The 25,076-nt window shown below is 47.2% G+C and overlaps 2 protein-coding genes and 2 pseudogenes across 4 annotated transcripts; 3 read left to right on the plus strand and 1 right to left on the minus strand.

Moving 5' to 3' along the window:
• Positions 1-624: 624 nt before the first annotated feature.
• Positions 625-1,659, plus strand: LOC309839825 (melanoma-associated antigen B3-like; the record flags this gene model as incomplete). Its single annotated transcript, XM_082681750.1, has 1 exon — positions 625-1,659. One exon carries the CDS (start codon positions 625-627, stop codon positions 1,657-1,659), a length of 1,035 nt encoding a protein of 344 aa, XP_082537876.1.
• Positions 1,660-8,536: 6,877 nt separating this feature from the next.
• Positions 8,537-9,207, plus strand: LOC309839996 (melanoma-associated antigen B4-like; annotated as a pseudogene). Its single transcript has one exon. The product of its transcript is annotated as a melanoma-associated antigen B4-like (transcript).
• A 1,922-nt stretch (positions 9,208-11,129) lies between these two features.
• Positions 11,130-11,595, minus strand: LOC309839997 (ubiquitin-conjugating enzyme E2 D3-like; annotated as a pseudogene). Its single transcript has one exon. The product of its transcript is annotated as a ubiquitin-conjugating enzyme E2 D3-like (transcript).
• Positions 11,596-20,803: 9,208 nt separating this feature from the next.
• On the plus strand, positions 20,804-21,850 carry LOC309839822 (melanoma-associated antigen B1-like; the record flags this gene model as incomplete). The annotated part of the gene is made up of 1 exon (XM_082681747.1): positions 20,804-21,850. The coding sequence occupies one exon, from the start codon at positions 20,804-20,806 to the stop codon at positions 21,848-21,850; it is 1,047 nt and encodes a 348-aa protein (XP_082537873.1).
• Positions 21,851-25,076: the final 3,226 nt, after the last annotated feature.

A 25,076-nucleotide genomic window follows, 5' to 3' on the forward strand; every position in this document is an offset into this window, starting at 1 on the left:
TCCCCTCCTTTATTTCTGATGGTATCAGATTGGTGAGAGCCAAGGCAAGGACCCTGAATGAGGACTGAGGACCCCAAGGAGCCCAGGACAGAGTCCCATAGAGCTGTCAGCTGTGGGTGCCCCCTGGCAGGGGTGCTGGGCTGAGGTGCCCCTTCCCTTCTTCTTAAGGTATCCCAGGAAGATGAGGACCTGGGTCTGAGGTATAAATTTAGAGCAGCACAGAGGAGGGGGCCCAGGCCCTGCCCAAAGTTGATATGATGGTCCTGCATATGAACTGAGGGGACCCCAATGCTCCAGAGTAGAGGGGGCTCCACAAGGACTAGATAATTGCCCACTGCTGCTCTCAGCCCCAATAAGCACCAGGCAGGGCTGGCAGGCTGCAGCCTGAGGCTCACTTTAATTATTTCCACAGGGTTCTTAGAGGAGAGGACAGGGTGATCAGAACAGGAGTCCTGTGTGTTCGTAGAGCAGGGCCCACATGGAAACCTGAAGAGCGGCCCTCTTAAAGGCAGGGTGGTACCTCCCTGCTGTAGGCACTCACACCCTCTCATCCTCTCGCATCTCTGCCAGATCACCCCGCTGTCCTACCTGCGTTCCTGCCTTTTGTCCCTGACCACAGTCACCATGCCTCGGGGGCGGAAGAGTAAGCTCCGCACCCGTGAGAGACGCCGCCAGGCCCAAAGTGGGACCCAGGGTCTGACGGGTGCTCAGGCCACTGCAGCTGAGGAGGAAGCCGCCTCGTCTTCATGTCCTTCTCCTCTAGGGGTTACTACTCGGAGAAAGCTGGGTGCTAAGTCACGTAGCACTCTCAAGAGTCCTCAGAGGGCCCTAGCCACCACCACTAATCCTGCAGGTGTTTCTCCCGCAAGATCAAACAAAGGAGCCAAAGGCCAAATGAAGAAAAAGCACAGTTCCTCTCAGGCCCCCGTCTCCGCCGTGCGGTCTCGAAAAGGCCCTCTAAGGAGGACAGCGAGTGTGTTGGTGCAGTTCCTGGTGCACATGTATAAAATGAAAAAGCCTGTTAGGAAAGCACATATGCTGAAATTTATCGCTAAGAAGTACCAAAATCGATTCCCTGAGATCCTCAGAAGAGCTTCCTTCAGCATGGAGATGCTATTTGGTGTTGACTTAAAGGAGGTCGACCGTACCAAGCATACTTATACCTTTGTCAGCAAAATGGCTCTCCCCAACGATGGGACCATGAGCCGTGGCAGCGGGTTACCCAAGACCGGTCTCCTGATGTACATTCTGGCTGTGATCCTCATGAAGGGCAACTGCGCCACAGAGGAGAATATCTGGGAATTCCTGAATAAGATGAGAGTCTATGCTGGGAAGAGGCACTTCATATTTGGGGAGCCCAAGAAGCTCATCACCCAAGATTGGGTGAAGCTGAAGTATTTGGAATACCGGCAAGTGGCCAACAGTGATCCAGCGCGCTACGAGTTCCTGTGGGGCCCGAGAGCACATGCCGAAACCAGCAAGATGAAAGTCCTGGAGTTCCTGGCCAAGGTCAATCACACCGTCCCCAGTGCCTTCCAGTCTTGGTATGAAGAGGCTTTGAAAGATGAGGAAGAGAGAGCCCAAGCCAGTGGATGTTCCAGTGTTCTGTCCAGCTCCTCCCACACAGAATCTGAGGCAAATTCTGCACTTTGTGGCTGAAGAGAGCATTCAGTATTTCAAGTAGTGTAGGGCTGGGTGTGACAGAGGGAACACTGTATAATACCTTTGTGTTCCTGTTCTGTATGGGGAATTTGGAAATACGTCTTTGTTTTTTGCTGTTTTTCAAACGTTACTCCTAAATGAAATTTTATTTAGTGTTAGAATGTAAGTTTATGAATTACATCAGTCATACTTACTGCTGTTTATCAGGTTTAAGAATAAGAGTTTTGCTGTTTTGTAAAAACTTATTGGGAAAACTTCCATCTTATTTAGTAATTTGGTGGAAGATAACATGGCATTGCAATATGCAATTCCTTGAAAATGTGAAAAAGTTAAGTATAGTATAGTATACTGTATGTAGTATAGTATAGAAAAAGTAAGATGGTCAATATTTGGTTTACTAATTCCTTTTACTCTGTTTTATAAAATTAGAAATAACAGTATGTGCTTGGCTCATTCAAAAATGTAGAATTAAATCATAATAAATTAGACCTCATGCTCACAGGCTCGTTTATTCCCCAAACATGAATTGAGCATCTGCTCTTAGAAGGCTCCTTGCTAGTACTGTGAGAGCTGAGAAGAAGGAGACCTAGCCACTGACCATAAAATTATAGAGCCGAGAAGCAGCTATCATATAAAGAAAATGGTGATGTATACTCTAAGACCAAAAGGTCAAATGAAAAGACAGGATAAGAAAGGAGAAGGGGTGGTTTCACATGATAGCAGTCAAATGTAAATTCCCTGATGCAAGGCAGTGGTGGGCCTTGGGAAAAATGTAAGTCCTTCAGTGGGAGGAAATTATAAGTTAGGTGCGTGGTGGGCTAGATGAGACTGATAATTTTGAGCAGGGGCCAGATCCTCAGATGGTGGGCCGTACAGTTGAAAGACAAAGCCTGGAATGGGAAACTGCCCTTAGCAGTTACAGGCACACTTCATTTTGTTGTGCTTTGCTTTATTGTATTTCACAGATAGTGCTTTTTCTTTTCTTTTTTTAACAAATTGAAGGTTTGTGTCAACCTTGCTTCCAGCACGTCTTTCAGCGCCATTTTTCCAACAAGGTATTCTCACGTCATGTCTCTGTGTCACATTTTGGTAATTCTCACAATATTTCACACCTTCACCAGCAAAAAGATGGACTCGCTGAAGGCTCAGATGATGGTTAGCATTTTTTAGCAAAAATGTATTTTTTAATTAAGGTATGTACATTGTTCCTTGACATAATGCTATTGCACACTTAATAGGCTGCAGTATAGTGTAAACATAAATTTTATAAGAGCACTGGGAAACCAAAAAATTCTTGTGACTCACTTTATTGTACTATTCACTTTATTTTGGGGGTCTGGAACCAAACCTGCAATATCTTCGAGGTCTCCTTGTACTTTGGGGTTGTGGGTAAATCAGAGAGAAATCACCTGAGGCAGAAATAGAATGTGTCCTGTGCTCTTGTCCCAGTGCAGGTGAACACTATGCAAATTAGGTGTTTTATTCACGCTGTCATGTTTCCAGGGAGTTTCTGAGAAATAAGGGTGGTACTCCCCTGAGGGGTGGGGGTGCCCAGAAGCCACTGGACTGGCACTCTTTGCCCTAGTTGGGGGAGCCAGAGCCCACTCCACGAAAAAAAGTCATTCAAATTAAGTTATCTTGATTGTAATTTGGCAAACTCTAGGCAAGGAATAGATATTCATGGGTGGTTAAATGAATGAAAGTGGGAGTGGTTTATAAAGAAGGGCAGCTGAGAGGGAGGTAAGTTTTAGGTCCGTGAAACATTTTAGAGCTTTGTGTTGCATCTACTGAGGAAGTCTACCTCATGTTGACCTTGAATGACATACTCTAACAGGGAAATACTAGTTTTCCTTGCTAAGCAGGATTTTGCCTGATAGGGGTTTCTTTGCCCTAGAGCCCTGCTTATTCTCTGGCATCTCCTGGTTTGAAAGTTAAATCTCAGTGTAGTGGGTTGAAACTCCAGGGGACAAATTAATCTTAGTAAGAACTGGCATCCTTGAAAGTCTCAGTACCGGCCAGGCAATGGGCCAGGCACTTCACAGGCATTATATAAATTCTATCAGTCCCCAAGGCAGAGCTTCTCAAACCCATTTCACAGATGAAAAGACCAAGGCTCACAGAGTTTGGTAATGTGTTCAATTTCGCACAGCTGTTAAGTGACAGTGTTGGAACTAGACTCCTGGCCTAACTAAGTCTGACGCCCACACTTTTCCATTCCTCCCAGCCTGAGGCCAACTTTGTGTTCCTTAATTCACCTTACTTCTCACTCACTACAAAATATATCTCAGGTGATAAAAAGGAGGACTCTGTGCCCAAAACACTGGATGGGAATACATAAGCATAGCAATAAGCGTCTCAAAATAGTTGAAAAGGGTGAAGAAAGCAGAGGAAGGTATTTAGTGACAGTATGATCATCTACATATCCAAAGTCAGATAACCTCAAAAGATCAGGGGCTCAGAAAATCATGCTGGACAGCCCTTCGCATTTGGAAGTTAAATCTATTCAAAGAGAAGTTACATAAAAGGCTAAGTCTTGCTGGTAAAGAGAAGGGAAAAACCAATGTATTTTTTTTCTTTGACAGCACATCCATCCTGCCTTGCGTTACAACTTCCCTACTTCACATCACTCCTGGGACGGAGACCCAGTCTCTGAAGGGTTTGCAATAGGGAAACCGGTCAAGAGTGTGCAGGGATGGGCCCTTTCCCAGGAAGCCTTTAATCAAGAAACAGGAGCCACGATGAAAGGCCCCTTACGGGTGGCCTGGGGAGAGCAACATGCCAGGCAAAATTGTCAGCCTGAGCATGCCCTCACTTACTCTTCAGGGTTCTCAGGGACTTGTGAGTCCTACCTAGGAGGATGAGCTCAGGTCAGTAGAGGGAGGAGTCCCAGTCTCTGCCACATGTGGTGGTGAGGACCCTGAATGAGGAATGAAGGAAGCACACCTGCCACCCCCGAACAGTGTGTCCCATGGACTCCTGACCCTGCCGTCAGCCCTCAGAGTCCCCAGACAGCCTTGGCAAGATGTGGCTGAACCTGATTTCCACGTAAGAGGTTGAGAAAGTGAAGACTTTGGCCTGAGGTTGGCCAACTCAGGTCAGTAGAGATAGGATTTCCAAGGTGCGCCAGGAGGAAGGTGAGCACCCTGAAGAGTTCAGGGCCCACCAAACCCATATCAGCGGAGACCTCACAGAATCCTCCCTGTTGCCGTGACAGATCCTGGTGTAAATGTCAGGAAGAGACGGCCTCATATCCTTCTCGGGGATCACAGAGAAGTGCAGAACTTGGTTTGAGGGGGAGGTCCCAGGGCAGCAGAGGGGGGAATCTTAGGCCTTCACGTGAGTCAGATTTAGGGTACTGAGTTAGAACCCTGAGTGGGATCACCATCATATGGTCTCAACCTGCCTGATACAGTTGTCACTCATGGCATGGCAGGTGTGGCCAAGTAAGGCCACCCTCACCTCCTCCTATTGGATCTCAGGGAAATAAGAGCCTTTCTCTGAAGAAATGGCCTCAGGTCGAGAAAGAGGAGAGCCTCAGACCCTGCCAGGAGTCAAATCAAGGAAACTGAGTGAGGACTGAGAGGCCCACCCACTCTTGCATAGAGGGGAAAACTGGCCCTGCACCTGCACTCAAGACTTAAATCCCCAGGGAAGGGTGTGAGGCTGAGCAACAACCACCACCCCCCATCAGTTTTTTTTTTAGTTCACTTTATTTTTTTTTAAAGCAGTTTTAGGTTCACAGCAAAATGGAGCAGAAAGTACAAAGAGTTCCCATGTACCCTCTTCCCTGACACAGCTCACACCTCCCCCACTATCAACATCCCCCATCAGAGTAGGCCGTTTGCTACGATCTATGAAGCTACATTGACACATCATTAGCACACAAAGTCCAGAGTTACATTAGGCTTCATTCTTGGTGTTGTACACTTTGTGGGTTCCGACGAATGTATGATGACTTGTATCTACCATTATAGTGTCATACAGAGTAATTTCACTACCTTAAAAATTCTCTGTGCTCTATTCATCCCTCCCTGCCCCCAACCCCTGGCAACCACTGGTCTTTTTGCTTTTTCTATAGTTTTGCCTTTTTCCAGGATGTCATGTAGTTGGAATCACGCAGCATGTAGCCTTTTAAGATTAGTTTCTTTCACTTACTAATACACATCTAAGGTTCCTCCATGTCTTTTCATGGTTTGATATTTATTTCTAGCACTGAACAGTATTCCATTATTTATCCATTTACCTGCTGAAGGACACCTTTGTTGCTTTTAAGTTTTGGCTATTATGAGTAAAGCTGCTATAAACATCGGTGTGCAGGTTTTTGTGTGGATGTAAGTTTCCAACTCATTTTGGTAAATACCAAGGAGCATGATTACTAGATTGTATGGTAAGAGTATGTTTAGTTGGTTTTTTTTAAAAAAACAATTTATTGAGGTAGGATGGACATACAAAAACCGTACGTATTTAATGTATACAAATTGATGAGTTCGGAGATAAGTATCCACTTGTGAAACTATCAGTCACCACAGTTTATGCCATAAACATATCTATGACCTCCAAATGTTTCCTCCCACCCTTTTTATTTTGTGTGTGTGATAAGAACACTTACCATAAGATATAACCTGTTAGAAAGTGTACAATATAGTATTCTTAACTGTAAACTCTATGCTGTATAGTAGATCCCTCGGATTACCTTGCATAACTGAAACTTTGTAACTTTTGATTAAAACCTTCTCATTTTCCCCATCTCCATAGCCCCTGGCAACCACCACTCTACTCTCTGCTTCTCTGACTTTGACTATTTTAGATTCCTCATATAAATGACATCATGTAGTATTTGTCCTTCTGTGTCTGGCTTATTTCACTGGAACATAATGTTCTCTAGATTTATTCACGCTGTCATAGCTGGAGAAGTTTTAGCTTCTTTTTAAAGCTGAATGATATTCCATTGTATGTATACTTTACACTTTATCCATTCATCCATCGGTGGACATTTAGGTTGCTTCCATAGCTTGGCTATTAGGAATAATGCTGCAATGAACATGGGAATGCAGATATCTCTTCAAGGTTCTGATTTCAATTCCTTTGGATAGTGGTGGGATTGCCGACAATATCATATGTTATTTTTGATTTTTTTTTTTTTTTTTTTTGCGGTACGCGGGCCTCTCACTGCTGCAGCCTCTCCTGCTGCGGAGCACAGGCTCCGGACGCGCAGGCTCAGCGGCCATGGCTCACGGGCCCAGCCGCTCCGCGGCACATGGGATCCTCCCGGACCCGAGCACGAAGCCACGTCCCCCGCATCGGCAGGCGGACTCTCAACCACTGCACCACCAGGGAAGCCCTATTTTTGATTTTTTGAGGAGCCTCCATACTGTTTCCCATAGTGGCTGGACCAATTTACATTCCCACCAACAGTATAGAATATGTTTAGTTTACTGAGAAGCTTGCAAACTGGCTTCCAAAGTGGCTGTACCATTTGCATCACCACCAACAATGAAAGCGTTCTTGTTGAATCCCATCCTCACCAGCATTTGGTGCTGTCAGTCCTCTGGATTTTGGCACGTAGTGGTTTCTGGTTGTAATTTTAATTTGCAGTTCCCTAATGGTACATGATGGTGAGCATCTTTTCATATGCTTGTTTGCCATCTGTATATCTTCCTTAGTGAGGTATCTGTTCATATCTTTTGTCCATTTTTTTAATCGGGTTGTTAGTTTCCTTCTTATTGAATTTTAAGAGTTCTTTGTATATTTTGGATAAAAGCCTTCATCAGATCTGTCTTTTGCAAATATTTCCTCTGAGACTGTAGCTCATCTTGTTCTCTTGATGGTGTATTTTTGCAGATTAGAAGTTTAAGGGAATGAAATCTAGCTTATCAATTATTTCTTTCATGGATCCCCATCCCATTTTTTTTGAGTTCTGGAAGGAGGTGAGATCCTTGGTCTGAAGGTCCAGCCCCCAGTCAGCAAAAGGAAGAGTCCATGACCCTGTGCGGTATCCAAGTGAGGACTCCAAATGATGACTTAGGATCTAACAAGCTCAGGACAGAGAGGTACCCACAGAGCTTTAACTACTGGGTTCCCCCTGATAAGAGTGGTGGGCTGAGGTGCCCCTCTCACTTCCTTCTTGTGGGTCCCGGAGAGCTTTGGGGTGTCACCTTTAGAGTAACAGAGAGGGGAGTTTCCAGGCCTTGCCAAGAGCTGTCATGATAATCCTGAAATTAAACATAGAAGACCCCCTACACTGAAAAACACAAGTGGCCCCACTATCAACCATGCTGTCACCCTAGTCAGTAAAACACAGGGCAGGCAGGCTGCAGCCTAAGGCTCACCGTTTCTCCACTGGGTTCTCAGGGACAGGTTGACCAGGAGAACAAGAGCCCTGCAGAGTCCTAGGGCAGTGCCCTCAAGGAAACCTGCAGAGATGGACTTGGTTAAAGCTTACTTGGAATCTCCCTGCTGAAGGTCCTCACACCATCTCATTCCCCCTCCTCCTCCCTCCTCCAAGTGCGGGCATCACCCACACTCCCGCCTGCTGTTCCTGATCACACTCATCATTCCCTAGGGTCACAAGAGTAAACTCAGTGCTCGTGAGAAATGCCAGCATGCCCGGGGTGAGACCCAGGATCTCCAGGGTGCTCAAACCACTGAGCAGGGAAGAGTCCCCCTTCTCTTCCTCTCCTGTTTTGGGAATGTTTCCTTGGACTCCCCGGTGGCTGGCATTCCTAGGAGCCTCAGAGATCCACATCCACCATCGTTACTTCTCAGCTATTTCATGCACATTGTCTGAAAAAGATGTCAAGAGCCAAGATGAGAAAGTGCACGTGGCTCTAAAGCCTCAACCTCCACTGAGAGCTTACGGAAGGACCTTCTAACCATGAAGGCAGGGATGTTGATGCAATTCCTACTGCAGAAATATAAAAGAGCCCATCATGAAGATAGACATTCTGAAGGTTGTCAACAAAATGTACAGGGAACAATTCCCTGAGATCCTAAGGAGAGCCACTGAGCACATGGAACTGGTCTGCGGCCTTGACTTGAAGGAAGTCAAGCCGAGTGGTGATTCCTATGCCCTTGTCAGCAAGCTAGATCTCACCGATGATGGGCGTCAGAGCAGTGGTGGGCGGTTTCGGAAGAATGGGCCCCTGATGCCTCTCCTCGGTGTGATCTTCTTGCATGGCGACCACGCCTCTGAGGAGGAGATCTGGGAATTCCTGAATATTTGGGGTGTTTTTGATGGAAAGAGGCACTTCATCTTGGTGGAGCCCAGGAAGCTTATCACAGAAGATTTGGTGCAGGAAAATACCTGGTGTATCATCAGATGCGCGACAGCGATCAAGAGCCCAAGCTGAAACCAGCAAGATGAAAGTCCTGGAGTTTTTGGCCAAGGTTGATGATAGGGTCCCCAGTGCCTTCCCATCCTGGTATGAAGAGGCTTTGAGAGATGAGGGAGAGAGAGCCCGAGCCAGGGCTTCAGCCAGGGCTGGCACTACTGCCACGGCCAGTGCACATTCCAGGGCCACATCCAGTCGCTCCTGTCACCCCTAGTGAGGTAGAGGCCGATTCTTCACTTTGTGGTTGGAAAAGCCTGTTAACCAGTGTTCCTGATATGCATAAATTCCTGTTGGCTTATTTTTTTGGTAATTTTCAAGTGATCTTCTTTTCAAAAGAAAGTTTATTTAGATTCAGAACAAGCTTATGAATGACATGGGCACACACTTATTGCTCTTTATCAGATTTAGAAGTAAGAATTTTGTTTTTTGAAATACAAATTGAAAATTTTTAAATCATCGATGTGATCCAGAGCAAGACTGCATGGAATTGGAATAGGGATATTCTTGGTAATGTGAAAGAACTCCCCAGTAAAATAGGATAAGAAGATAGAGAAAACAAATTAAAATTGTTCACCTATGGGTTTGGCGTACTCCATTCAGTCTTTCTTTTCCAAAATTTAGAAGATATACACCTTTTAAAGTTAGGAAAAGATATATACCTTTTGCATTTAGGATGTGCTTAAATTATTCAAGAAAATATGATTTTATGGGACTGTAAATTGATGCAGCCACTATGGAAAACAGTATAGAGGTTCATGAAAAAATTGAAAATAGAACTACCGTGTGATCCAGCAATTCCACTCCTGGAAATTTATCTGAAGGAAAAGAAAACAACAACTTTTTTGAAAAGATATCTGCACCCCCCCCATATTCATTTATTTACCATAACCAAGACATGAAAACAACGTAAGTGTTCATTGATGGATGAATGGATAAAGAAAATGTGATACACTCACACACACAGTCATACTCTCACTCTCCCTCGGATATTATTCAGCCATTTAAAAAAAAAAAAGGAAATCCTGCCATTTGCAATAACACAGAGAGACACACAAAGACAAATACTATATGATCTCACTTATATGTGGAAATTAAAAAAAAAAAAACACCCAGAGAACAGATTGGTGGTTGCCACAGGTGTGGGGTGGAGGATGGATGAAATGGGTGTAAATGGCCAAACGGTACAAACCATTTACAAAATAAAGAAGTCCTGGGGATGTAATGTACAGCATGGTGACTATAGTTAATAATACTGTATTGTATATTTGAAAGTTGTTAAGAGAGTAGATCTTTTTTAATTGAGGTATAGTTGATGTACAATATTTTATAAGTTTCATGTACACAACAGAGTGATTCACAATTATTAAAGTTATATTCCATTTACAGTTATTATAAAATATTGGCTAAATACCGTTTGTTGTGCAATATATCCTTGTAGCTTTTTAATTTTTATTTAATTTTTATTTTTTTGCAGTCCGTCGGCCTCTCACTGTTGTGGCCTCCCCTGTTGCGGAGCACAGGCTCCAGACGCACAGGCTCAGCGGCCATGGCTCACGGGCCTAGCCGCTCCACGGCATGTGGGATCTTCCCGGACCGGGGCACGAACATGTGTCCCCTGCATCGGCAGGCGGACACTGAACCACTGCGCCACCAGGGAAGCCCTCTTGTTTATTTTATACATAGTATTTTGTATCTCTTAATCCCCATCCTTCCCCTGCCCCTCCCCCTTCCCTCCTCCCACTGGTAACCACTAGCTTGTTCTCTATATCTGTGAGTCTGTCATATTTCCCTAGTTTGCTTTATTTTTGAAATTCTCCATATAAGTGGTATCATACAGTGTTTTTCTTCCTCTACCTCACTTATTTCACTTAGCATAATACCCTCCAACTCCATCCATGTTGTTGCAAAATGGCAAAAGTTCATTCTTTTTTATGGCTGACTAGTATTCCATTGTGTGTGTGTGTGTGTGTGTGTGCGCGCGTGCGAGTGTGTGTGTGTGTAAAGAAGATGTGGTATATACATCTTGGCAATTGTTGGTAATGTTGCTATGAACATTGGGGTGCGTGCATCTTTTCGAATTAGTGGTTTTTTCCTTTTTTAACAGTAATTTAAAGTTTATTCTGGCTATAATGCAGGTTATTCTGACTTTAAGGTAGCATACCTGGCATACTTCTGAGTCCGTTCCAAGAAATTCTTTTGTACTTCTCTCTCTCTGTTTTATAGATCCATGCAGTCTATGGCACTAGGGGGGGTCATCTGGGTTTGGATCATATAGCAGTGAACAAATGGATGAAAGAACGTTAGAAACGATTAAAGGAGGAGACCACTGTGATCTTAGAATATTGAGACAAATGCTGCCATTAGTGTTAATGTCTGAATGATAAATTCTTGTTGCAAATGCAACCTTAGGTAGTTTGAAGGGGTAGTCTGTAGGAAAATGAATTGTCAAAAGGAATACACCACCTTGATACGGGTTTTCATTAGCTTCCATAATTGTGGCTTGCCAATGAAACATATTATCCCCAGCTGGACCTGCAGAGCAGCGTGCTGGAGGGTCAGGGGCCAAATCACTAAGTTCCTTATTAATCCCTTTCAGCACCATAGTCTGTGCTGTTCCTCTGGCCCCTCACAGTCCTGGTGTGTGCTCAAAGATCCGGTCAAAACTCTTGATTATCTGGGCGGCTGGGAAGGACTGTCTCTTCATCCTATCCTGGCTCTGCCAGACACAGGCACCTTCTTTCTAAACAGAGAGGTTGGACTGGGAGGGTGGGGTCAGAGGCATGTAGACGAAGCTGGGGGGAAGGGTAGATGAGCGGTGGAAACCCTCAGGCTCAGAGAACCATCGAGAACCTGAAGGAGACCATCCAACTTAGTGAGGGGGTGGGGTTGTTGTTTTTTGTTTGTTCGTTTGTTTCTTTTGGATACATACCCAGGAGTGGAATTGCTGGGTCATATGGTAGCTCTATTTTTAGTTTCTGGAGGAACCTCCATACTGTTTTCCACAGTGGCTACACCTATTTACATTCCCACCAACAGTGTACAGATCTCCACGTGCTTGCCAGCATTTGTTATTTCTGTTCTTTTTGATGATGGCCATTCTGATAGGTGTGAGGTAATACCTCATGGTAGTTTTAATTTGCATCTATCTGATGATTAATGATGTTGACCATCTTTTCATTTGCCTGTTGGCCACCTGTATGTCTTCTTTGGAAAAATGTCTATTTAGGTCTTCTGCCCATTTTTTCGATTGGGTTATTTGGTTTTTTTTTTTTAAACTGTTGAGTTATATGAGCTGTTTATATATTTTGGATGTTAACCCCTTATTGAGCATATCATTTTGAATTATTTTCTCCCATTCCACAGGTTGTCTTTTCATTTTGTCAATGGTTTCCTTTGCTGTGCAAAAGCTTTTAACTTTAATTATATTCCATTTGTTTGTTTCTGCTTTTATTTCCTTTGCTTTAGGAGACAGATCCAAAAAAATATTGCTATGATTTATGTCAAAGAGTGTTCCACCCATGTTATCTTCTAGGAGCATTATGGTTTCCACTCGTATATTTAGGTCTTTAATTGGTTTTGAGTATATTTTTGTATGTGGTGTTAGAGAATGTTCTAATCTCATTCTTTGACGTGTAGCTGGACAGCTACACGTCAAAGAATGAGATTAGAACATAAACAGAATTTGGTGATACAACAAAAGGAAATATGCATTTACATTTGAGCCAGTAACTCCAATTTTTCAGAAATTAACCGCGAAGGCACATCCACAACAATGTGAAAATACTGCAATGTCCGTGAATATATTAATTGATAAAAACATGGTATATTCACAGAGTGGAGCACTATACTATGTAGCTATAAAAAAGAATGAGCATGATCTTTGTAAACTAATATGGGGTGCTTCCAGGATAGTTATGGATATAGATATATAAAAGAATGTGTGAGTTTGGGGCTAATGTCAGTGATACCAAGCCCAGTGCCTTCCCATCCTGGTATGAAGAGGCTTTGAGAGATGAGGAAGAGAGAGCCTGAGCCAGAGCTGCAGCCAGGGCTCATACTGCTACGCTGGCCAGTGGGTGTTCCAGGGCATGTCCCAAAGCTCCTCCGGTCCCTAGTGAAGGCTGAGCGGATACTTCACTTTGTATTTAAAGGAAGCAGTCAGTCTCCCAACTAGTGGAGGGCCAAGGTGGGGCTCATGGGAACACAACATATATTTGTGTTCCTAGACAATATGCACAAATAGGAGATTTTTCTTTTTTCTATTTTTAAATGTTGTTCCTTTCAATTAAAGATGTGTTTAGCTTCAGAGTCTAAGTTTATTAATGACATGACTCACACATTTAGTGCAGCTTATCAGGTTGAGAAATAAGAATTTTGGTATTATGTAACACAAACTGGAAATCCTCGAATCATTTCTTGTCATTCGGAACATTGGAATATGGACTTTTTGTGAAAAAGGAAATTATTCCACAGTAAAGTCTGTGTGATCATGAGATACAGAAAAAAAAACTGAAGAGGTATTCACTTCTTGGTTTGTTTTATTCCTTTTAGTCTTTCTTTGTAAAATTGAAGTATATATACCTGGATTCGGTTAGCTTATTTAAGAATGTGGGAGAAGTGAAATCACAGTATTTTGCCTTCTTGCACACGTGCTCTTTTTTTTTAATTTATTAATTTTTAGCTGCGTTGGGTCTTGGTTGCTGCAAGGGCTTTCTTTAGTTGCGGCGAGTGGGTCTACTCTTCATTGTGGTGCGTGGGCTCCTCACTGCGGTGGCTTGTCATTGCAGAGCACGGGCTCTAGGCACGTGGGCTTCAGTAGTTGTGGCACGTGGGCTTCAGCAGTTGTGGCTCGCGGGCTCTAGAGCACAGGCTCAGTAGCTGTGGCGCACGGGCTTAGTTGCTCCGCGGTATGTGGGATCTTCCCGGACCAGGGCTTGAACCCGTGTCCCCTGCATTGGCAGGCGGATTCTTAACCACTGTGCCACCAGGGAAGCCCTGATCTTTAATTGTTCAAATACCAATTTAGCGTCTGCTCTTCAGAAGGCTTTTGGATGGTACTGGGGATGCTAAGAAACATAGACCCAACCCCTGCCTGTAGAATTCTAGAGTCTAAGAGCAGCATTCATAGAAAGCAGCTGGTGAACGAAGATCTAAAGGCCCAATAAAAATCAGGGGTAAGAAGTGGGGGTTGAGGGGTTCCTCATGAGGAGTCTAGTGTAAATGTCCTGATGCAAGGCACTTTGAGACTTTAGGACAATATAAAAGTCCTGCAGTGGGAGATAATTTTAAGTTAGGCCGTATGGTGAGCCAGCCAGTGAGGCTGTGGAAACACTGAACAGGGGCCAGACCCTCAGATGGTGGGTCTCAGAGTTGAGAGACTTAAGCCTGGAATGGAAAACTGCCCTTAACAGTTACTTTGAAACCATGAGTAAACCAGAGAGAAATCTCCACCCGGGGCAGGGATGGAACGTGCCCCGTGCTCCTGTCCCAGTGCAGGTGAACACAGTGCACAACCTAGGTGTTTTATGCACATCATCTCCAAGGAGTGTCTTTGAAATAAAGGTGACAGTAGTCTGAAACTGGAAACTCAGAAGCCAGTGGGCTGATACTCTTTGCTGGGGGACAAGGAGTCAGAGCCCATTCTATTAAAAGGGCATTCGCATTCAGTTTTGTTTTTTTTTTTTTGGTTGTAATTCCGCAAAGTCTACGAGAGGTGTAGATTTTCGGTGACGGTAAAATTAATGACGATAGGGGTTGTTTAGTTTAGATGAAAGGGCAGCTTGGAAGGAAGAAAGAGTTAGTCTTGGAAGCAAATTCTAGAATATTTGAATTTCATTCAGTTGGAAGGAAAATATAATTTTCATATTTGATTTATTGGGGAAATTAAAGATTCTTTGTAAACAGCATTTTGGACTGATTTGGTGTTCCATGTCCTAGAATGCCACATATTCTCTGATATCTCCTGGATTTAAAAATTCCTTCAGGGTGGGTGGTATCGTCTGCAGCCAAAATAATCATAATCATGGTAAAAACAGACATTGTGTAAAGTCTCAATGTGGTCCAGGCGCTGTGCCAGGTGTTTTACATACATTACCTGCATGCCACTAGCCCTGCAAAATAGGGCTTAACAAAGCCACTTCACCTGAGGCTCACAGAGCTTGGTGATGGACCTGAGTTCACACAGCTAATAGGTCACATGGCCGGGACTGGACCTCTGGTCTGAATTTGTCCAGAGCTCGCGCCATTCCACTCCTCCCAGCCTGAGGCTGATCATGAGTCAGTTAATTCACTGTCTTCTACCACTTCAAAATGTATCTTGAGTGATGAAAAGAAGGACTCTGTGACCAAAACACTGGATTGGAATACATACCCACAGCAGTACAAATACGGAAATAAACAAGAGATATGAATAAAGGAGAGAAAGAGATAATGCTCGGTAACAATATGATCATCTGCATGTGCAAAATCAGATACCCTCAAATGATCAGGGGCTTACAAGATTATCTGGCTCTATCCTTCTATGTAGAAAGTAAATATTTTAGAACTACCCTAAGTCTGGCTGGTGAAGAGAAGGAATATATCAGCTTTTTTTCTCTGACAGCGTAACATCTGTCCTGAGGTCCTTAATTTGTGCTGCATTTTCCTAATCTTACATCACTTTCGGGACAGAGACCCATTTTCTCCCGAGATTTGCAATAGGGTGACTGGTCAAATGTTTGTAGGAATATGCGTTTCCCAGGAAGCCTTTAATCAAGAGACAGAAGCTGATATAAGAACCCCCATGAATGAGGACCGAGGAGACGATCACCCCTGAATATAGGAGTTATCCAAAGACTAAGGAGAGTGACCTCAGTTCCGTAGAAGGAGGAGTGCCAGGCTTTGTTAGATGTAGTGAGCACGTTGAGTGAGGAATCATGGAAGGACCCAGCCAGAACAGTGAGGTCCAATAGAGTTGCATCCCTGCTGCCTGTTCTTGGAGGCCCCAATGGACTATGGTCATATGAGGATCACCCTGACTTTCAACTTGGAATTCTTAGGAGAGTAGGACCTTGATGTAAGACAAGCAGCTTCAGGAAAGCAGAGAGTGGAGTTACAGGATTGATCATGTGTCAAGGTGAGGATCTGAATGTGGACTAAGGGTAGCACGCACAGCATAAAAGGAGGCCCCGGAAAAATCTCTGATGCTGTCATCCCCGGGAAGCTCTGGCCATAGATGTCAGGTTGATTTCAGCCTGGAAAGTCTCAGTGAGGTGAGGGTCTCTGTCTAATGGGGTTGGCCTCAGTTTTGCAGAGAGAGAGATAGAGACCTGAGCCCTAACAAGAATTCATGTGACGATGCTGAGTGTTATGAGGGGACCCCCAAAAGCAGAGGGGGCCAAATAGAATTCTGTACAGTTCTTAGCCCTGGGAGACCCAGAAGAGCTACTGCTGAGTCATCCCCTCATTCCACCCGAGTGATCTCAGGGAGGGAAGGGCCTCATCTAGCAGGATCAGACTCCAGTTCTGCAGAGGGGGACGTCTTGGCCATAACCAGAGTCAAGGTGAGGACCCTCAGTGCTAATGAGGGGGTCTCTCCCCCAAGGAGGGAGGCTCACAGGGTGGCGCCCGTCTTGTCAGGCAGAGATGGTCGAAGCAGCGCCCTGACTTCCCCCCACTAGGGCCTCGGGGAGGTGAGGGCTTGGTTCGGAGGCTGGAGGACCCAGGACCATAGAGGGCGGGGTCCCGGGCTCTGATAGACGGCACCAGCAGGACGCAGGGACCGTTGACCCCTGAACAGTGGGCGTTCCCGCAGAGTCCCGCCCCTGCCGTCAGCCCTCGGAGACCCCACGCAGCGCCGGATGCGGCTCCCCCGACTTCCGCTTCGGAAGCGAGGAGCCCGACTGGGAGCCGCGGCGTTTGTTCGTCCGAGCGTGGGTTTTCGGGACTCGTCCGGAGCCACGGTGAGGACCTGAATGTAGCCTGAAGGGACCTTCCCTCCCCTCTCCCCACTTAAGAAAGGTAACCCCCCCGCCTCCCGCCCCTGCCTGCCATCAGCAGCGTGGGACCCTGATCTGACGTATATGCCAGAGGAGTTGCCGTCTGGAGGGCCTCAGAGAGTGGAGGGCCTTTGTCTAGAGGGGCCGGCTTCTTAGGCAAAGGGTGTAGTCTTGTCCCCAGCAGGTGGAAAGTGGGACCTTCAGAGCTGACGACGGTCCCTCCTTCCTAAAGGCGTGACTGCACGGGGCCCCCTCCCGCCTTCACTCGCGCGATGCTCTAGAGTAATTCAGGCTGAGAGAACCCCTCATTTCTGCCTGGGGTGGGAAGTGGGGTTGGGGGCTAGGGGACGTTCGGGTAGAGAAAGGCCTTTATGGAAAGGGGGCAGGACTTCCCTGGCGGTCCAGTGGTTAAGACTCCTCGCTTCCACTGCAGGGGGCGCACGTTCGATCCCTGGTGGGGGAACTAAGATCCCACATGCCACATGGTGCGGCCAAAAAGAAAGGGCGGGGGCGTGGACCAAGAGGGTGTTCTGTACTCTAAGTGAAATAAGTCAGACAGAGAAAAACAAATACTGTATGATTTCACTTACACGTGGAAGCTGAAAAAACAAATGAACAAACAACAGAACAGGAACAGTTATAGACACAGGAAACAAACAGGTGGTTGGGGGGAGGAGAGAAATTAGGTGAGGACAATTAAGAGATACAAACTACCAGTTACGAAGTAAATGCGTAAAGGGTGTGAAATGTAAAACAAGAGGTAGTTGGATGGATGGATGGATGGATGGATGGATGGATGGATGGATAGATAGATAGATAAGGCAACCCCATTAAGCTTAGGGAGGAGACTTGGCCCTAAAAGAAGCAGAGGTAGGACCATCAGTGTTAGTAAGCAGACCTCTCGTGAAAACAGGGAACTGCACAAATCGGCAGCCCTGCTCTCAGACCTGGGAGTCCCCAGATAAGGTAGCCGGGATGTGGAGCCCCCGACTTCTCTTCAGGCTACTCAAGGAGGTGAGAGCTGCGGTCTGAGGCATGTAGATTCGGGTCAGTGGAGGGAGGAATCCCAAACCCTACCCGGACTGGATGCCAGAGTCCTGAATGAGGACTGAGGGAGCCACCAACTCCAGAACAGTGGGGTCGGAGAGTCCCACCCTTGCTGTTACCAGGCGTAGCCGAGCCCCAGATCACCTTTGGCAGAATGAGGCTCACTCTGACTGTAAGCTCAGGTCCCAGGAAGAAGAGGACCTTTTCTGACGGTCATGGGCTCACGTCAGCAGAGGGCAAAGTCCCAGGCAGGGTGCAGAGTCAAGGTAAAGATCCTGAGTGAGGAAATGGAGACTGCTCCATACACAGTGGAGAGAGCTGCATCTCATGCCACCCCTGCCGTTAGCCCCGGGAGGCCCATGCCGCCCCTGCCGTTAGCCCCGGGAGGCCCAGGCAGAGCTGGCAGGCTCAGGTGCCCCTTAACTTCTGCCTGTGGGGTCTGAGGGAGATGAGGGCCTTGGTTTAAGGGCTGGCTGCCCGGTTCAGCAGAAGGGGAGTCCCAGGCCATGATCGATGTCAAGGCACAAATTCTATGTGAGGAATGAGACAACCGACTCCCCCAGAACAGAGGAGACCCCACAAAGTGCCACCTCTGCCTTCACCCTGGGAAGCCAGGTTTAGAGCTCTCAGGCTGAATTGCCCTCTCAGTTCCTCCAAGGGTGGTCTCAGGGACGTCAGGGTTTGGGTCTAATGGGAGAGGCCTCATTCAACATAGGGAAGAAGCCTGGTTCCTAACGAGAGTCAAGGTGGTAACACTGAGTGAACATGAGGGAGCCCCACCCAGAAAGAAGTGAACCACATAGAATCTCATCCCTACTCTCAGACCTGGGAGGGAGACTCAAGCATGGTGACCTGATGAATATCACTCATGTTTTCCCGGACCATGGCAGGGAGGTGAGGAACCTCCTTGATGGGAGTATGGGCTCAGGTGAGCAGCCGGAGGATTTCCAGGTAATCCCAGGATCCAAGGAGAGGACCCTGAGAATTGAGGGGACCACCTACACCACAATAGTGAGGGCCACAGAATCTCTTCCTGCCTGTCAGCATTGCAAGTCCACACACAGTTGTAGCTAGAGAGACAAGAAAATTTTCTTTCTAGCGGGTCTCGGGGAGTTGGGGGCCTTAGTGTGAGGGGATAGACGTCAAGTCAAGACACAGAGGATGTCCAAGTCCTGCTGTGCGTCAGGGTGAGGACACTGAGGGATGATGTAGGTGCAGACCCACCCAAAGCAGTGGGGGCCCACAAACTCCCACACCCCTCAGCCCTGGGAAACCCCAGGTAGAGGTAGCCTGATGTGTCACCCCTCACTTCGGGCCCCAGGGACCCAGGCAGATGTGGGCCTTGATCTGAGGCCAGAAGACTCAGGTGGGCTGAGGGAGGAGCGTAGATGCCGTCTGAGTGAGGGCGAAAGAGGCCAACGATGCCGCAACAGTGGGGTCCCGCGGAGTCCAGCCCCTGCTACCAACCCAGGGAGGGCATGGACGGGGATGACTGGCAGTGACTCACCCTTTCTTTCATCTTGGGGATCTCAGGAAGGTGAGAATCTTAATGTAATGCAAGCGAACTCAGATCAGCAGAGGGAGGATTTCCGGGATTTGCCAGGACTTACGGAGACGATGCTGAGGACTGTGGGGGGAAGTCCACCCCGTGCCAGCGGGGACCGCGCAGAGTCCCTTTCCATTGTCATTCCTAGAGGCGCCCCCGGGCACAGATGTGAGGCAGAAGTGCCCATCAGTTCCCCACTCGGAACTCACAGGGAAGTCAGCATCTTGGTGTGATGGGTCAGCAGAGGGAGGAACCGTAGACCCTCCCCTGAGTGAGAAATGGGGACCGTGAGGGAGGACCACACGTTATAGGGCCTCAGCCTGCCTGCTGCAGCTTTCAGCCTCTGGAGACTAGGGGCGCTGTGGCCAGGTAAGGCCATCCTCACTTCCACTGTTCGGTCTCAGGGAGCTGTGGGCCGTACTGTGAGGAAATGTCCTCAAGTCAAGAGAGAAAGGAGCCCCCAGATCCTCCCAGGAGACCCAGTGGGGACTGTGAATGACGACTGAAGGTAGCACACCCCCCTTCCACCGAATCAAAGGCATAATAAAGAGTCCTGCCCAGGCCTCTGCTCAGCCCTTGAAGGCCCGGAGCATGGTTGTCAGGCGGAGGCTCCTCATTTCTTTGTATCATTTCTAAGGGAGACGAGATCCTTCGTCTGAAGGTGCCGCACCAGGGGCAGCAGGAGGGGTCCCAGACCCTTGGTATCGACAAGATGAGGACGCTGAATGGTTGAGGAGCAACGAGTTCAGGACAGAGCAGGCCCCACTCAACTGTCAGCGCTGTGCACCCCGACAGTGTCCATGACTCAGTTCCTTCTCGTGGGCCCCAGGGAGCTCTGAGGTGTCACCTTTAGAGCAGCACAGGAAAGAGGTCCCGGCCCTACCAAGAGTCGATGTGACAATCCTGTTTGTGAACGAAAGGGACCCTTGGAACCCAGAGAGGGCCTACCCTACCAGGATCTGTGGTCACCGCCGTCAGCCACAGGCAGGGCTGGCAGGCTGTAGCCTGAGGCTCACTCACTCTCGCTTCTTACCCTGGGTTCTCGGGACAGGCTGACCAAGAACAAGAGCCTAGTGGTTCCTAGAGCAGTGCCCTCAAGGAAACGTGCAGAGCGGCCTTCTTCAAGTCAGGGTGGGACCTCCCTGCTGAAGGTGCTCACACCCTCTCACCTTCCCTCCTCCAGGTTCCAGCATCACCTGCTCTCCTGCCCACTCCCCCGCTTGCTGTCCCTGCCCATAGTCATGCCTCGGGGGCAGAAGAGTAAGCTCCGTGCCCGTGAGAAGCGCCACCAGGCCCGGAGGGAGACCCAGAATCACGGGGGTGCTCAGGCCACTGCAGCACAGAGAGAAGAGTCGCCCTCGTGCCCCTCTTCTCCTTCTCAGGGTACTCCCCCGAGCTCCCCTGCTGCTGGCACTCGCCAGGAGCCTCAGGGAGCCCCAGCCACTAGCTCTCGTGCTGCAGGGGTTTCAGGCCCAGGATCTGATGTGCGCGCCAAGGGCCCGGTTCAAGCAAGGAAAAATTCCTCCCGCGCCTCAGCCTCTGGTGAGAGCTTTCAGAGAGATCCTCTAATCAAGAAGGTGGGAATGTTGATAGAATTCCTGCTGGAGAAGTATACAATGGAAGAGCCCATTATAAAGGCAGACTTGCTGAAGCTTGTGAACAAAAGGTACAAGGGGAAGTTCCCTGAGATCCTCAGGAGAGCTGCTGAGTGCGTTCACCTGATCTTTGGTCTTGAGTTGAAGGAAGTCAAGCCGGGTGGTGATTCCTATACCCTTGGCAGCAAGCTACATGTCAGCGATGATGGGCGTCAGAGCAGTGGCGGGCGGTTTCAGAAGAATGGGCTTCTGATGCTTCTCCTCGGTGTGATCTTCTTGCGTGGCGACCGCGCCTCTGAGGAGGAGATCTGGAAATACCTGAATGTTTTGGGTGTTTATGTTGGAAGGTGTCACATAATCTTTGGGGAGCCCAGGAAGCTTATCACAGAAGATCTGGTGCAGGAAAAGTACCTGGTGTGTCGTCAGGTGTGCGACAGCGATCCCCCGCGCTATGAGTTCCTGTGGGGCCGGAGAGCCCGTGCTGAAACCACCAAGATGGAAGTCCTGGAGTTTGTAGCCAGGGTCACTGGTACCGTCCCCAGTGCCTTTCCAGCCCATTATGAAAAGGCTTTGAGAGATGAGGAAGAGAGAGCCCAAGCCCGAGCCCGAGCCCGAGCCGCAGCCAGGGCTGGTACTCGAGTCAAGGCCAGTGCGCCTTCCAAGGTCATGTCTAGCAGTTCCTCCCACCCTTAGTGAGGTCTGAGGCAGCTTCTTCACTTTGTGTTTGACCAACGCTGCCAACCTTTTCAGTAGTGAGAGGCTAAGCTGGGGCTGGAAAGATCATAATATATATCTTCTTTGTGTTCCTGTTTTACACTAGTATCTTTCAAATGTTGTTTCTTTCACTAGAATGTTTCTTTAGATTCAGAATCCAAGTTTATAAATGACATGGATCACATATTTGTTGTTGTTTATCAGGTTTAAGCGTAAGAGTTTAGGTACTGTGTAGTACGATGTGAAAACTCCTTGCATGTTTCTGGGGTTCTGGACTGAGATAATATGGCTTTGGAATAGGAATTTTCTTGGGAATGTGAAAGAATGCTGTGGTTTTAAAATGAAAAGCAAAGTAAAGTTTAGTCAAATTTTGGTTTGTCTTATTCACCTTTGTCTTTCTCTTTGTAAAATTCAAAGATATACACCTAGATGTCCTTAGCTTATTCAAGAATGCCGACAAAATTGGATAGTAATAAGTTACATTCCTCACTCAGTGCCTCATTGATTCCCATCTGTAATTGAGCATCTGCTCTTTGGAAGGTTCTGTGCTGGTAGTGATGATGCTAAGATAAAAAAGACCCTGCACTTGCCTGTAGATGTTGAGAGTATAAGAGCAGCTATTATATAAGGAAGGTGGTGTGATGGAAAAACCCAGTGAGGATGGTGGGGAGAGAGTCCAGATGAGAGCAGTGAAGTATAAATTCTCTTAGCCAGAACACTTTGAGGTTTGGTTATTTTGCAAATCCCTCCTTGGGAGGTAATTTTAAGTTGGCTGCATGGTGGGCTAGATGAGGCTGTGATAATGGTGAGCAGGGGTCCAATGCTTTTGCCCCGGTGCAGGTGAACACGGTGCCCAAACAAACCAGGTGTTTTATGCAGATTGTCTCCTTTGTGGTGGGATGCTGAGAAGCCCCTGTGCTGGCACTCTGTGCCCTGGGCTGGAGGAGCCCCAGCCCGCTCCATTAATTAGTTATCGGGTTTTTTTAATTGGAGTATAATTGCTTTACAATGTTGTGTTTCTGCTGTGCAACGAAGTGAATCATCTACACGTATACATATATCCCCTCCCTGCAGGACTTCCCCCCACCCATCTAGGTGGTCACAGAGCACCAAGCTGAGCTCCCTGTGCTGTACAGCAGGTTCCCACTAGCTGTCTATTTGACACATGGTAGTGTACATAGGTCAATCCTAATCTCCCAATTCATGCCACCCCCCCTTCCCCCGTGTCCACATGTCCGTACTCTATGTCTGCGTCTCTGTTCCTGCCCTGCAAAGAGGTTCAACTGTACCAGTTATCTAGATTCCACATATATGCGTTAATATATGAGATTTGTTTGTCTTGAGTGTAATCTGGCAGAACTCCTAAATGGGCCCAGATTTTGGTGGTGATGAAACACATGAAAATCAGGGGGGTTTTGGAAGGCAGGGGAATTATTGGTCCTTGACACAAATTCTATAAGGTTTGATTTGCATCCTGGTGGAACCCCTGCCTCCACAAATGAAACAACATATTCTCTGATAGGGAAAATGTACTCAGGGTTACTTGCTAAGGAGCACTTTGGTTAATTCATCTTTCTTTGTCCTAGAGGCCCGCATAGTCTCTGACATCTCCTGGATAAAATGAAAAATTCCTAGAGATGAGGGTATCTCTAGGACAGAGAAGACCAGTCTCTTCTGGTATGAAAATAAGCATCATAATAACTGCCATGCATGAAAGACCCAGACATCGCCAGCCACTGTGCCAGGTGCTTTACATATATCACATATGTTCCGACAGTTCTATAAGATGAGGCTTATCAAACCCACTTGGCAGACAAAGAACTTGCAGTATTCTCCGGACTGGTAAAGTGACAGAACCGGGAGTACAGCCCGGTCTGAATTCCTCCAGAGCCCATACTGTTCCACTCCTCCCAGCCTGAGGCAGCCCTTCTGTCTCTTAATCCATTTCTCCTCTCACTGCTCCATGACGTCTCTCAGGCAATAAGAAAGAGGAACTTGTAGCCAAAATATTAAAAGCAGGCCTAAAGAAGGAAGGTGAACATGAGAATCAGACACCATTTGGGGATTGTCTGTGGGCTTCTTTTACCTAGGATCCTCCTGCCCCTCGCCCCAGGCTTCCCTGAGAGCTGATTGCCCCGGTCCCAGCACGGGGGTCCAGTCCCAGCACTTTGCGGCATCACAGCGCCCTGCCCCTGGGTCTTCCCCAGTGTGCCCTCGTGTCCAGACTGGAAGCTGACCTGCTGGCCAGCTCTTCTCTGCATCTTCCTCTGGAGGCTGCACTCAGCTCCCGGAGGAACGGACAGCCCATATGCCCTGCCCTCCCCTGACTCGGAGCATCCCGACTCCCCGCAGATCCCGTTCGTCACCGTGGACCCCTGGGACAGCAGCTGCCCTTTCCATGTATCTGTTCACTTCAGACAGTGACGTTTACACACCTCCTCATCCCCACTGGGTGCTTCCACCACATTCTCAGTGTTTGCAAACCTGCTGGTGACGAGACTCTGATTTGGTATGGACTCTACAGGGCCTTGGCTTATAACCCCAAGGCTAGGGAGGCCTTGTTTGAAACAACGTGATATTTGCAGTAGGATTTTAATGAAGTGTCTTCTTTGAATCTGGCCACTGAATCCATACACTGATGAGTGAACTTAATTAAGGGGTCCAAAACCAAAGCCTTCTTCCTAAGTGGTAAAGGAGGAGGGACCAAGGAAATCACTGTGTAAACAAACATCTGCTGAGGCTGAATTCCTAAAAACCCATCTTGGAGTCCTTCTTGGAGGTGGAAAATGGTTCTTTGGCAGACATGCTAGCTTTGAATAACAAGGAAAAGTAATTCACCATCCTCCCAGTAATCCTTGTCTGTATCGGTCCCAGGGGAGATGCTGTTTGTTCAATATGCTTAATGGCACCTGTTCGGGTGTTCAGGTATGTTCAGTCAGGTGATGGGTGGCTATGATTTTGACCATGCAACCAGAAGTTAGGAGAAAATTCCCAGCCTACTGAGGTTACACAGGTTATTGCAATTGGCAATGCAGAAAGGTACTGGTGAAAGCCCTCTCTGCTGAGATGTACAGGGTACTTTTGGAAATTAGATGGAATCCTGTATTTGAAAACATGTCTTACATAGTATGCACAAGAAAAACTTGGTGAATTTCAAGGTAAATTTGGCCTTCTCAGAAACTCCTCCAACTAACTAAGAGGGTTG

This window comes from Grampus griseus (genome assembly GCF_964374135.1).
Source record: "Grampus griseus genome assembly, chromosome: X".
Taxonomy (NCBI): Eukaryota; Metazoa; Chordata; class Mammalia; order Artiodactyla; family Delphinidae; genus Grampus; species Grampus griseus.